The sequence below is a fragment of the Rhipicephalus sanguineus genome, chromosome 4 (assembly GCF_013339695.2).
Source record: "Rhipicephalus sanguineus isolate Rsan-2018 chromosome 4, BIME_Rsan_1.4, whole genome shotgun sequence".
Classification (NCBI taxonomy): domain Eukaryota; kingdom Metazoa; phylum Arthropoda; class Arachnida; order Ixodida; family Ixodidae; genus Rhipicephalus; species Rhipicephalus sanguineus.
The window spans coordinates 50,262,704-50,275,678 of NC_051179.1; the positions used below are offsets into that span (position 1 = coordinate 50,262,704).

At 47.7% G+C, this 12,975-nt stretch overlaps 1 protein-coding gene across 1 annotated transcript in view; it reads right to left on the bottom strand.

Moving 5' to 3' along the window:
- Positions 1–5,220, bottom strand: part of LOC119389947 (replication protein A 70 kDa DNA-binding subunit) — a 48,869-nt gene extending 43,649 nt beyond the window's left edge. The window contains exons 1-4 of the mRNA XM_037657404.2: positions 4,815–5,220; positions 3,268–3,315; positions 2,594–2,669; positions 2,362–2,476 (exon numbers count right to left, since the gene is read on the bottom strand). Coding sequence (XP_037513332.1) covers positions 2,362–2,476; positions 2,594–2,669; positions 3,268–3,315; positions 4,815–4,850 — 275 coding nt within the window. The 5' untranslated portion in view covers positions 4,851–5,220. The remainder of the gene's footprint in view (positions 1–2,361; positions 2,477–2,593; positions 2,670–3,267; positions 3,316–4,814) is intronic.
- Positions 5,221–12,975: the final 7,755 nt, after the last annotated feature.

Genomic DNA, 12,975 nt, shown 5'->3' on the forward strand with positions numbered 1-12,975 from the left:
TGAGCGCATACTCGCGCCAAGGAGACGTATTCTTCCTCTTGTTCTTCGAACGCCTTGATGATGATAAGTGAGCGCATACTCGCGCCAAGGAGACGTATTCTTCCTCTTGTTCTTCAAGCGCCTTGATGATGATAAGTGAGCGCACACTCGCGCCAAGGCGAAGTATTCTTCCTCTTGTTTTTCGAGCGCCTTGATGATGATAAGTGAACGCATGCTCGCGCCAAGGAGACGTATTCTTCCTCTTGTTTTTCGAGCGCCTTGATGATGATAAGTGAGCGCATACTCACGCCAAGGAGACGTATTCTTCCTCTTGTTCTTCGAGCGCCTTGATGATGATAAGTGAGCGCATACTCGCGCCAAGGAGACGTATTCTTCCTCTTGTTCTTCGAGCGCCTTGATGATGATAAGTGAGCGCATACTCACGCCAAGGAGACGTATTCTTCCTCTTGTTCTTCGAGCGCCTTGATGATGATAAGTGAGCGCACACTCGCGCCAAGGCGAAGTATTCTTCCCATTATTCTTGGAGCGCCTTGATGACTATAAGTGAGCGCACACTCGCGCCAAGGAGAACTCTTCTTCCTCTTGTTCTTCGAGCGGACCCCTAAAGTGCGACTTCAGGGGCCCACTCTTTAGGGGCTTCAGGGGCTTCAGGAGCACTTTAGGGGCCCGGGCTGTCGTATGCTGTCGTCGCTTGGCGTAACGCAGGCAAAACCACGTATAAAGATAGAAAGAAAGAAAGGGAAAAAATAGGAAGAAAAATAGAAGGAGCAAGAAAGAGAAAGAAATAAAGAGAGAGGAAGAAATAAATAGAAATAGAAAAAAAGAATAGAAAATAAACGGAAAAGAGAAAAAGAAAGAAATAAATGAGGAAAGGAAGAGAAAACAGAAGAGAAACAAAGAAGGCTGCCCAGCTCCGCACTTCCTTCAGGCTTGGCACCACTAATGCGAAGCTGCCTTGACTTTTTTTCTACTTTATTTTATTCTCTCTCTTATTTGCTTGCCTTTCTTTCTATCTACTTCTTTCTCTTTATTTCTACGGTATGTTTTACTCTCTCCCCTCCTCCTTTCCCTCCACATCACCCTCACAACTCTCCTCCTCAGCCTCACTTCCCTTTCCCATCCCTTTGCTATACTATACAAGGATATATGCAATGCCTTGCTGGCGTGCCTGGATATTCGAGTAGCTACGACGCTCGCATTCGGATCGTGGGTACGTGGATTCGAATCCCGCCTCGCCAAGAATTTTTTTCTTTTTTTCTGTTTCTTTGTCTCACTCTCTTTATTTCTCTCTCTCTCTCTCTCTCAAAATATTGACGAAGCCTGCGATATAAGCCGCGCAAGCCTTGAAACAGCCAAACTGGACGATTCTAAAGACTAATCTTGTTGCTTCTAGGTTGTTTCTAGGCCTTAGCTAGGTAAGGTAATGAGGGTTGTTTCTAGGTTGCTTCTAGGTCGTTGCTAGGCTTTAGCTAGGTGATGCTAGGTGCAGAGAGGTTCGAGCTGAACCACAGACAGTCACCGACACGACACGGATGTCCTAACTCCAGAGACAGAAACTCCCGCTACAGAAACCAAGCGTTCGCACCTCACATAGATCTACGGGCAGGTCGTCGTTGGCGTAGGCCTTCCATTGCTTCGGGGTTGTCTCGCAGCCGCCGTTGCCTTTCCCGTTCCCTAGTCCCTAGTGTTGGGCTAACTGTTGCCTTCTCCCTTTTTAGTGGACCAGTGGTGAGTAGTGGGATTTACCCAATTTCTGTGGCACCAGGCCCGTAGCCAGGGGTGTAGGCCTCCCCCCCCCCCCCCCCCCCCCCATGAATTTTTATGGAGGGGGTGTTTTACCAAAAATAAATAATGAAAATAGGTGCTTTTTTTTAAATAGTCAGGGCCTTCAGCAAGGCACCCCCCCCCCCCCCCCCCCACGAAAAAAATTCCTGGCTACGGGCCTGTGTGGCACACACCCGTTTATGATGCTGATAGTTTTCTGATAGGCCGCACAAACTTCTGTGGCACATGCCCGTTTCTCTGGCTAACTGTTTTCTTTTTCATTTTTGGTGGACCAGTGGTGATTAATGAGATTTACCCGATTTCTGAGGCACATACCTGATAGGCCGCACAGGATAGGCCGCACAGGACAGGCCGCACAAATTAAGGCTGCCTGAAAAAGCTTCGCTGTTAAAATAGATATACAGTGTCCTCCAAATGAATGTTCACTAGACAAAAGAAACCAACAGCAAGAACACTGAAACCTTTACCATGATATACCTAAGCGCGTGTATAACCCGAAAAAAAAAGGAGTAGCGCTAATAACTGTCCCAGTTATTGGTATCCTCAACATACTAGCAAAAACATCAGCGAACTTGCCTGTTACTTTCTTTGACTGTGTACCACATGTACTTTTCCAGTCGCACCACTGAGTATTTGTCAACTTGGTTGTTGTAGGCTGGCGTGCTTGTAAGATGCGCTCCAAGCATTGCATCTGCAAACCAGGTATATTGCGATATATACAGTTGCTGATATGCTTCTGTAATGTGCGATAGAAGCGAGACTCAAAAATAAGCTCGCAAAAAAAAAAAAAAAAAGATCTATATCTCACACGTGTGGCAGTCTGCTCCATCGAAGAGCGCTATCCTACATCTCTCCGCAGAGTCAGTGCGAATGGCGTTTAAGCCCTGAAAATGAAAAAAAAAAGTGACAAAGTATTAACGTACGAAATAAGGGTAGTTGTCCAAGGGGCTCGCTTTCCGCATTATACAGAACTAATGAAACCGACAGACAATTAAGCCAAGGAAAGCATAGGGGACCTTATGTGTGGTTTCTTAAAACTGTAGTGTAATGATCCTCGCTTAAATTGAAAGGAATTAAGGTGGACGAAAAATCACCCTTTCCCTTGGTGGAATCCGTACCCACAACGTGTTTTTTTTTTTTTGGTATTTCGTGAGCATCTGTAGTAAACAGAAAAACAGTAACACTTAATAGATAGAAAGTGAGAAACTTTCTAATCGGACGTTTTGCAAACCGATCTACAACTTTCTTTTTGGAATTTTTGGTCTAGCTTTAGTGCTTCGAAAGTTAGTTAATTAAGGTGGCCTAATTAAGCAATTAATCATCAGAACACAAAAAATAGTGTGACGTACTCCAGCAAATCTTCAACAACATGCATTTGGTCGCGTCGTCATTGGATGCGTTGGCATATTTTTAAACTCTGGCTAAAGGTAGCTGAAGTAACCTGAAAAAAAAAAAAAAAAGAAGTGATGGAGGGTTACATACCAGTATCTGCAGCACGGGTTTGTGAACTTCTTCTTTGTTGAGTAGACGCTGTAAAACCGAGGCAATAGAGATGAGAGCGTCAGTGCGCACGCCTAAAGCCCCTCCATCGCGTCTACTAGCCGGCGGAAAACGCATGGAGGGGCTTTACGCACGCCTATATACGGTGAAATTTTGTTTTATAAGGTTCCACTACCACTCAGAAATTTATTGCGGGGCTCTGGACGAGTCAAGTCAACTTGCTTGAAGGGACATTAAAGTGAAACAATGGATCGGTTAAGATTGATAAAGTGCACTCTGAAAACTTTATTGTCGTTAATTTCATCATCATAGGTTTTTAATAGAGGTGAAAATCAAGGTCCACATTTTATTTTTAAATTTAGCGCCGAAATTGCCGCGCGTGACGTCACAGATTTCAAAGTGCATTTTTCGTATTTTGCCGGCATCGGCAAAATACGAAAAAGTGTCCGAAACTTGGTGTGTTGGATCTCTGGCTCCTTCAGAGAAAAAAATTACTTCATTTTTTACTGATTACAAACTAGATAGGACCTAGCAGATGCCGTCAAAATCTATGACGTCGCGACGTTTGGTGCGGGAATTTCACGGTACGTGGCGTCGCCATCCGCATTTCCTTTGTGCGCGTTTTCTCGCTTTACCAAGCGTCTTCTGGCGGCAAGCGTGACGATTTTGAAATTGGGAAAGAGTAATTTACTAATATCAGGCCCGTAGGCAGGAATGTTTTCGGAGGGGGGAGGGGCACTTGCTGAAAACCTTGTCTGTTTGAGAAAAACACCTATCTTCATTATTTATTTTTCGTAAAAACACCTACTTGACCAATATTACCCCCCCCCCCCCCTGGCTACGGGCCTGACTAATATGAGAAAAATTGTTTATCTCGTGTCCCTTTAAAAGAAACTGTTCAACCTGTTACTCCACATAATTAAACTACATACGCTACACGAGTATACGAGGAGCAGCTGTTTGGCGACGCGACATCAGCAGTAGTAGCGGTCACCAAACTTAATTACCGCCCCGCCCCCCAATCGGTAACACTGTTAGCTCACACACCAAGAAAGACTAACTATAGTCTATCGTGTCTAATGTGCTCGCGGCGTGTAAAACGTCAAATCCCTTAGCTAGTTCCAAGAAATCCCTAGGTCTAGGTATAAATACCTATAACAGGGATCCGGTCATACAACTGAGAAAACCGGCGAGAAACTAGACTAGCGAGTGGGCCCAGTAAATCGGTCACTTCTGTAGCTGAAGCACCTACCACGGGTAACCAGAAATTGTGATCAAAGGCGTTTCTGTAGCCCCTCAACACCTATCTAATGATACAGTGGTGCTGTTACCTGCCAGCTGACACGTACGCACGTGGCGCGACCAACACATTCACGGCTCAACTTCTGCTGAAACGACGACATAATGCTTAGCCGAGCAGTAGACGACCAGATGTATAAATGCTAGAGACATCTTCCGCACTTCATTTCTGCTCTGTGCACATTTAAAGAAAATGACACCAGCTGTACAATAATAATCGAAATACTAACCTGAATCGCCCCAGCTGTGAGACCTTCGTTTTCCATGTCTGAGTGGAAACAGCGGAGGCGTGGAGAGATAAACAGGCGAGGCCCGGTATATCTAGCAACGCCCTCGTCGACTACGGAAGGACGTCGCACGCAGTTCAAACAGTTCGAATTCTACTCTCGATCCTTTACGCGCGTAAGTATCTCTGCCGGTGGCGTCACTTCCATCCCGCGTTTTCTCTTGAAAGGCAAATGCGGGCAACTGCGGGCGCCTGTGGCGAGGCCTCCTCACGACGATCCGTGTGAACGACCTGGAAATGAGGTCGTTCACACGGTTATGGGGCACCGCACGTACAACAAAAGCTGCCCAAGCTAATTGGAACTCGAGCGAAAGCTGAATCCGCGTGTGCAGCCTAAATTATATAGTTTCGATATATCTCCACGCACAGAATGAAAAATAACAAAAGCAACGGTAGAGCGAGCGACGTGGTGACAAGTGCACTTCAAGTGCGATCGAGTTTATAATACCCCGGTCACACTGGCAAATTTAGTGTCATTTTGAGCGAGTGCACTTACGCTCACTGAGTGTCACTTTGGCGGCGCGCTGCTACACGAGAAAGAGAAGTGTGCTTTGGAAATGATGACAGTGGCAATTGGTGGTTCAGTAGCGCAACATAAATTTGTTATTTTTTGGCAATGCTCGCAGTTTAATTGCTTATTATAGGCATGAACATAATTTACAATGAACTTTGCGCGTAAATGAAGTAAACATTGCAACCGCATAACGTCATTGGTCATCGCGAGCCGAGACAAGACATTATCATATCCAAGACGAATCGAAAACAAAAATGGCGGACTCCGGTGCAGTGGTGCAAAAGGGACGCGTAGTGGTGACGGGTGTTTGGAGCGTGTTTTGGCAGCAATCATTTGCTCCTCCCAAAGGCGTATGAGCGCCCGGGTCTCTGCTTCGGACCACGTTGTCTTCGCGGAAGTGGCACCCGTGGCACACGCCATCGCAAATGATTAAAGAATGACTAACCTGCACATGTGCAAGGAAGTAAAAAACGTGATGGACGCGGCCATTGCACGGCATGTGCTCCCGCATACCCCTAGCGGACGTGACCGCAAACTGCCCGAGGGCGAGAGTAGCGAGGTTTTTTGTTGCAGTATCATTTATTTGAATACATGGCAGTATTCCTAATAACGAGAATGATGGTTTAAAAATACCATGATCGTCGCGTTTTGCATTAGCGTATTTATTTGCAAGCCACTGCTGCCGAGGATAGACACTCCGTCGCAGCGAAGTGAGTTTGGCGAACGCACTTGCCGGCAAGTGTACTTTGCAGAGAGTGTCTCTAAGCGTTCCTGTGTGACAGCGTGCAAATGACACTACTGGCGAAGTGCACTCGCTCAAAGTGCACTTAAGTTGCCCTGTGTGACAGGGGTATTAATCTCACCTCTGCGATGTCCGTCAATTGCTACCAAGCAAAACGGACATTTGGCAGGGGCGGCGCCAGCGGAGATCATCCATTGGGGAGGAGGGGAGGGGGCAGCCCCCCCACCCGAAAATTTCGTCTTACACCCATTGCACCCCCCCCCCCCCTCAATAACAACCGTAGTCTAACAAAGCGTATAAGGTCCCCGCCTCTCTGCCCCCTGAAGAAACACTTGACGTGGGTGCCAGTAAAGGAAAAAAAAAACGTAACAAAGGGAGAGAAAAAAAGAGCTGGCGTGTTCATCTTGCGGAAGAGGTACTCAGAGACGCGGACTAAGGAAATATGAAACGACATGTGCACAATCTAATTTCTTGTCGTTTTGAAAACCTTTCCTTACAGGGGCGTAGCCAAGGGGGGGGGGGGGGGGTTGGGGGGGTTCAAACCCCCCCCCGAAATTTTTCAGTTTTGCTTGCGTATATAGGCACGCACACATACAAACGCACGCACGAACATACATAAAGTATGGTTGAACCCCCCCCGAAAAAAATTTCTGGCTACGCCCTGTTTCCTTAGCCCATGTCTGTGAGCACACGTTGAGGCTCGATTGTGGCCTCATATCAATCAATCAATCAATCAATCAATCAATCAATCAATCAATCAATCAATCAATCAATCAATAGCGCTCTATCATGGGCTCCATTTTCTGTGCTACACTTGATCATGCATGTTTGCCAACAATCTCTGCAGTAGAGAGAAAAAGAAAGAAAAAATTTGCAGCATGAGACTCTCTCGGAACCTTCAAAGGCGAAAGCCAGAGGCACACTTGGTAACAATCGGGGACCAGACTTCCTGCAAGACATCACTATCGTGTGAGAGGCACGATTTAATTACTTAGACATTCTCAGCCGTTTCAAATGTTTCTCCCCCCCCCCCCTCCTCCACTGAAGCTTTCTGCACCTCCGAGATCGGCCCCCACCACTGACTGCCTGACCGACAAAACAAGTTCATGACGTCACAAATTCTGGCTATCTGTGACACCATCGCTCGCTTGGAAGCCATGTGGGTCTTTAAACGGGGCTCGAGAAGTCTCGTAGGGTCTCGCTCAAGTATCACGAAGGGAGCGCACAGTTGTTCTGCATTGGCGGCACCGTTTTACTCTTAGTGCAACAAAATGAAACTTTTAGGTGCGTGACACTTTAGGGGCCCGGCTTGTCGTCCAGTGTCTCATGGTCACGCTCAAAATCAAGTGGCCAATACAGCCCTAAAACAAGGCCAGCAGTGCTCAAAACTGGGTTAAAATCAACGAACAAGGGCTAAAATAATATAATAGGTAATCGAAATAATTAACTTAAAATCGCTAAATGCGCTGCGTAAACATGCGGGTGACACCCGCGCCGTGCGACAGAGGGCGCCACCGCCTCGCCAAGCGCGCGATTGCTCCTCCCACCGGCACGCCGGCTCTTCTCCGGCGCCTTCATCGCTACATCTGAAGGGGGCGCGACAACCTGACGGAACTCGCTGCAGACGACGTGTATGCCAACTGCAGTAACGAGCAGGAAGTCTATAAAGTGCGGCAAAAAGTAGCGCGCATGTCGCACACCGAGTTTGCGAATATCTCCCTAACAAGATTCTACTCGTGCCGGTGTAACCCTACACGCCTACCTCAAATACTGACGTCATCCACGGTTTGGTAAACGGAGCAGTGGGAACTCTACAAACGGGAATCGCTGGGGTGCCCATATGATATGCACTTCCTCAGGTTTCACAGTAGTGGAGCTGCATTTAGTGCAGGATTTGGAACTACAACAATCGCTACACAAGAACGTCATTTTTGCACCGCTTTTGGCATGTGTAACGCAAACAGCTGGGAATATCATAATTTGTATATGCTCGTGCGTTTTAGAATGCTTCGCGAGTGCGTCAGTGCTCCGACAGCACAATCACGCGGTGCACTCGTTTATTTTTTAGGCTAAACCCGATCTGCTGAGAAGCCAAATGCCACACAGGTGGCCGGCTTTTCAGTGTCATCACTGGAAGGCAGTAATGCCTTCCAGTGCGTCTACTGCACAGAACAAAGTATCCATAAATGTCGACCCATTTCATGTTGGCACTACCTAGCATGCCATCAACTCTGTTAATAAAGACAATTTCGACGGCTCTCTAAATGTCTTCTCAGCAGGAAATTCAATTTGCCACCCGCCTCCATATAACAGCCATGATGCGATACAGGGAAAGTCCTCAGTTGCTCACCTGTTCCCGAGGCTGCGAACGCGGACAAAGTGTTGTTGCGGGCTTTCTCGTGTTTTACACATGCGGCGACACGTTGACTTTGACGCGTGCTTTCGCGCAGACTGGAATGGCACAAACTGTGCAAAAAATGTGCAACAGGGAAAACCAAGAACGTAACGAGCCCCGACTGCCGAAGCACGTGCTGTGCATACCGACGTCCGCCACGAAGCGTGAGCAAGAAGGTCTGGTAAGAAAAAGAAAAATAAGCGTATCACTACATATGCAAGTTAGTACGCGGTGCGTTCCGAAGGCTGAAAAACGCCAGGCACACATATAAACACCACATGAACATACACATGGGATGCTTGAAACCCCCCCAAAAATTTCTGGCTACGCTCCCGATATGTACGCGGAACCTGCATCCTCCTCTATTTTTTCAGTGCCTGGGCGAACGCCCTCCCCGGGCCGTCGAGCGCGCGCTCCGCGTCCGCTCGCCGCTGCCGCGTGGTGGAGCTGTGCAAGTAGACTACGGGAATGGCGCTGAACCATGCGCTGAACGGCCGCGCGTATAACGAAGCTCACGAATTCGTGTTTGCATCCGAGTTTAATTGCATTTGTGCTTCTTGCAGGTTTTCACAAGCACAGGGGGATGGAAAGAAACGCGAACATAGCGGCGCGCTGTTTTCATCACGCTCTAACCGTGGTAGCAATGAAAAGATGCTAGATGGTCTTTTATTGCGTCATGGATGACGTCGTCTTTTCATCAATCATCCAGGCTATAACCACTTGAAAATAAATGCGAAACAGCAAAGAATGCAGATGCCGCATGTTCGCGTGTCTTTCCATCCCCGCTGTACGTATTCCGCAGGCAGTCTGTCAGGCCGTGCTTTCGGTTCGATACATGCACTCGAGTTTGACAGTATTCGCATTTTATTTTCTATTTCAGGCTACGCCCCAATACTTTAGTATGTCATACTTGTGTTCCACTCTGCAAATGGAACTGAAAGAAATCACGATTGTCTTTTTTTATTTCCCTTTATTGAGAGAGAGAGAGAGAGAGAAGGAATGTAGGAAAGGCAGGGAGGTTTTCCCTTTATTGATAAAGAAAAATCTCACAGGGTCCCTTATGCATTCTCTAAGACGACTGAAAGGCGAAAGCCGTCTTCTTTTTATTGCGATAGCAATTATATGGACAGTCTCGGCTGGTTTTATATATATATATATATATATATATATATATATATATATATATATATAAAAGCCACAAAGAAAAATAATTCAGAAAAACTTTCCGCCACGCGGAATCGAGCGGGCGACCTCTCGCTTCGCAGCGCGCGGCGTTAGACGGCTAGGCCACGGAGAGTACCATCTTTCAGCCTGCTAACGGCGACCTATTTATATACACCATTTACTTCAGCATGCTTTCTTAGTCACCACCAAGATGGATCTAAGTGGGCGCGGGGCGCGCTTTAAAGGGACAATAAAGAGCAAAACGATTTTTCTCGCATTAGTAAAGTAGTCTTTCACGATCAGGGGCGTAGCCAGAAATTTTTTTCGGGGGTGGGGGGGGGGGGGTTCAACCATACATTATGTATATTCGTGCGTGCGTTTGTATGGGTGCGTGTATATATACCCAAGCAAAACTGAAAAATTTCGGGGGGGGGGGGTTGAACCCCCCCCAACCCCCCCTTGGCTACGCCCCTGTTCACGATACCAAAAACACCACGCTTTCTGCGCGAAGACGCTTAAGAATCGAGAAAACGCGCAAAAAGAAAATACAGGTGGCGACGCCACCTTGGAATTCCCGCACCATTTGCCGTGACGTCACATATTTTTGACGGCGCCTGCTTGGGCCTACGTAGTTCCTAATCGGTTAAATCGAAGTCCATTGTCCTCTGAGGGGGCCAGAGACTTGAAATAACGAGTTTGTGGAAATTTCGTCGAGCCAGTGGCGCCAAAATACGTTAAATGCTCTCTCTTAAGCCTTTTACGTCACGAATTACAAAGTACGGCGCGAAATTTAAAAATGAAACGTTGAACTTGGTTTTCTCCTGTAATAATAAACCTATGGTGGTGAAATAAACTACACAAGAGTTCTCCGAGCACACTTTATCAATCTAAACCAATCCATTGTTTCTCTTTAGTGTCCCTTTAAAGATCGTCGCCCCGCTCCTGCGAACGCCGTTGCTCTTCGCCCTACAGGGCGCGGTCGCCTTCGTGCGCTTATCTCGAGGAAAGAAGGGGGCGGCCGGGGGGGTGGGGGGGGGGTGGAGCGGGGGGTTGTATGTCTTGTGCTTTCCCCACGACGTCCGCTCTGAAGTCACAGAGCGTACGAAGGTCACTTCGCTCGCTGCAGCGGCCGCGTTTGCGAAAGGAGCGCGCTGTTCAAACAGAAATAAGTAACAACTGTGTTCGCGTTCGTCCTGTGCGTACATGTTCGTTCGTTTCGTGCGTCCTGCTTTATGTTTGAGCATTGCGCTTCAAGTGTCGAGCTGTGACGCATGATAGTTCGCGCTCGTCCTGTGTGCGTTCTTTTCCTGCGTCCATTGGGCTCGAGCGACGCGCTGGCAATTTCGAGCTGCTTTCCGTTCTTCGCGTTACAGTCCAACTTATTGCTATCGCATCGTTATGTGACGTCACGATTATGTCACAAAATTTTATTATTTGTGACGTCATATGATGACGTCATCACGTAATTATTTTTTGCATCACTCGTGCTGACGCCGCCGACGGTCAATTTTCGCGCTTGATGAAGCATCTAAGGCTCTCGCCTTAATACACTGTTCGGCTGTCGTTCCATGAAATTCCAGCTGACGCTGGTGTTCGGTAGAGGTGGCTTGCAGTAATTAGGCGGGATAATTGGTCTCCTAATACATCTTCAAACTACACTAGAACATGCAGCCGTCATTTACGACGCGAAGATTTCATAGAATATAAGAAGCGGCGGCTTGAGAAGGATGCAGTAGCGTCACTCTTTGCAGACTACCCTTCATGTTTGCAGCCCAAGGTAACAACTGAACCAAGAATGGCATGTGTTGCGTCCGAACAGTCAACGAATGCATGTAGTACCAGTAGCAACGCTGCCTCGCGATCGCCGCCATGTGCATGCAGCGTTGACATTAGGTCCCGAAGCTGAAGAATCGGAGCCCATGGACACCACATGCGCTAACCGCGAAACAACCGACAATCATCATGTACAGTGTCACAGTGAATGCGTGCACAAGGCTGAGCAGGCTGCTCCATGCGACAAAAGCGTCCAGGTCGACAGCCATTCGGCCTCTATACTTTGCTCACTACCAAAAAGGGCAAATGGAAGAGAAAAGAAAGATACCTGAGGAGCCAGATACTGAGGCTACAACAATCCGTCGACAAATATCAAAGACGAGCTCAAGCAACTGACAACAGGCCGCGCCATTCTTGACGCCTTTCACATTGGCTCAAGTGGAGAGTCGGCACTACGACTTTATACTTGAACGTCAGCGTCTGTTCACACACATCGGTCAGTGTTGCAGGAAGCGCGCGGCATATTTAACCGGTTTTGTTTGTTTTTCGTACCACCACGATTTAACTGTTTAGGCTCTGAAATGGTGGAATCACTTGGCATAGTTCCTCTTTTTCTGGCACGAGCTGTTGCTTTCTGCCGGTGGCAAGAAATTTAATTCTTAAAAGCCTTACGAAGGGAACGGGCGATCACGTATATCCCTGGAAGCAGTCTAGTGAAATTTCATGCTATTTAGCGCAGGAACTCCAGGCTTGCGTATAGTGTGCTACACCAGTAGACGGTAGCACGCATCGGGGAATTTTAAGCACCCAAGCTTTCAGTATTAGCTCTTGGCAAATGCTGCTTTCTAAAATCGACTTTCAGACAGTCAAAAACCGACTCTCAGTCAAGCGAACGTAACGGTGATAAAGCAATTTTCCGCGCATCACTGACATGCGCTGTGGTATCGGGCTAGCAGACGACGCGCGAGCGTCTCGATCAGATAGCCGCAAAAGACACATGCCTTCGAAATGGACTGGTTGCCCAGAACGGCAAGTACTTCATGATTCCAGTTTACAAGTTCTCATTATATTTTAAACAACGCGTATACAGCCGAAAACTGAACCATATAGCAGCTTCGAATGCAGCCACGGCATTCGTTTCCGCGAGCGACGACGCGACGGCGGGTCTACTACGGTGGCGGCGCCCGGCGGCTAAAAGCCGCACTAACGCTGACGGTCGGTTTTCATTGCGCTCCGCTCCTTCGCCCAGGCACAGAAAAATAGAGGAGGCGCTGCCCAATCACAGCGCAAGCTGAAGGAGCCGCCATAGAGCCTGTTGTAAACTCGATTAGGCGCCTAGTGAGAATACTTCCGTTTCTTGAGGACAACGGGCCTGTGAGATCGCCTGACTAGCGGTGCAAACCATACGCACGCATCAGCACATTTACTGCTCCTTTCCTTCCCCTCCTCTATTTCCCTTTCCATTTCCCCCAGTGTAGGGTAGCCAACCGGACACATTTGTGGTTAACGTCCCTGCC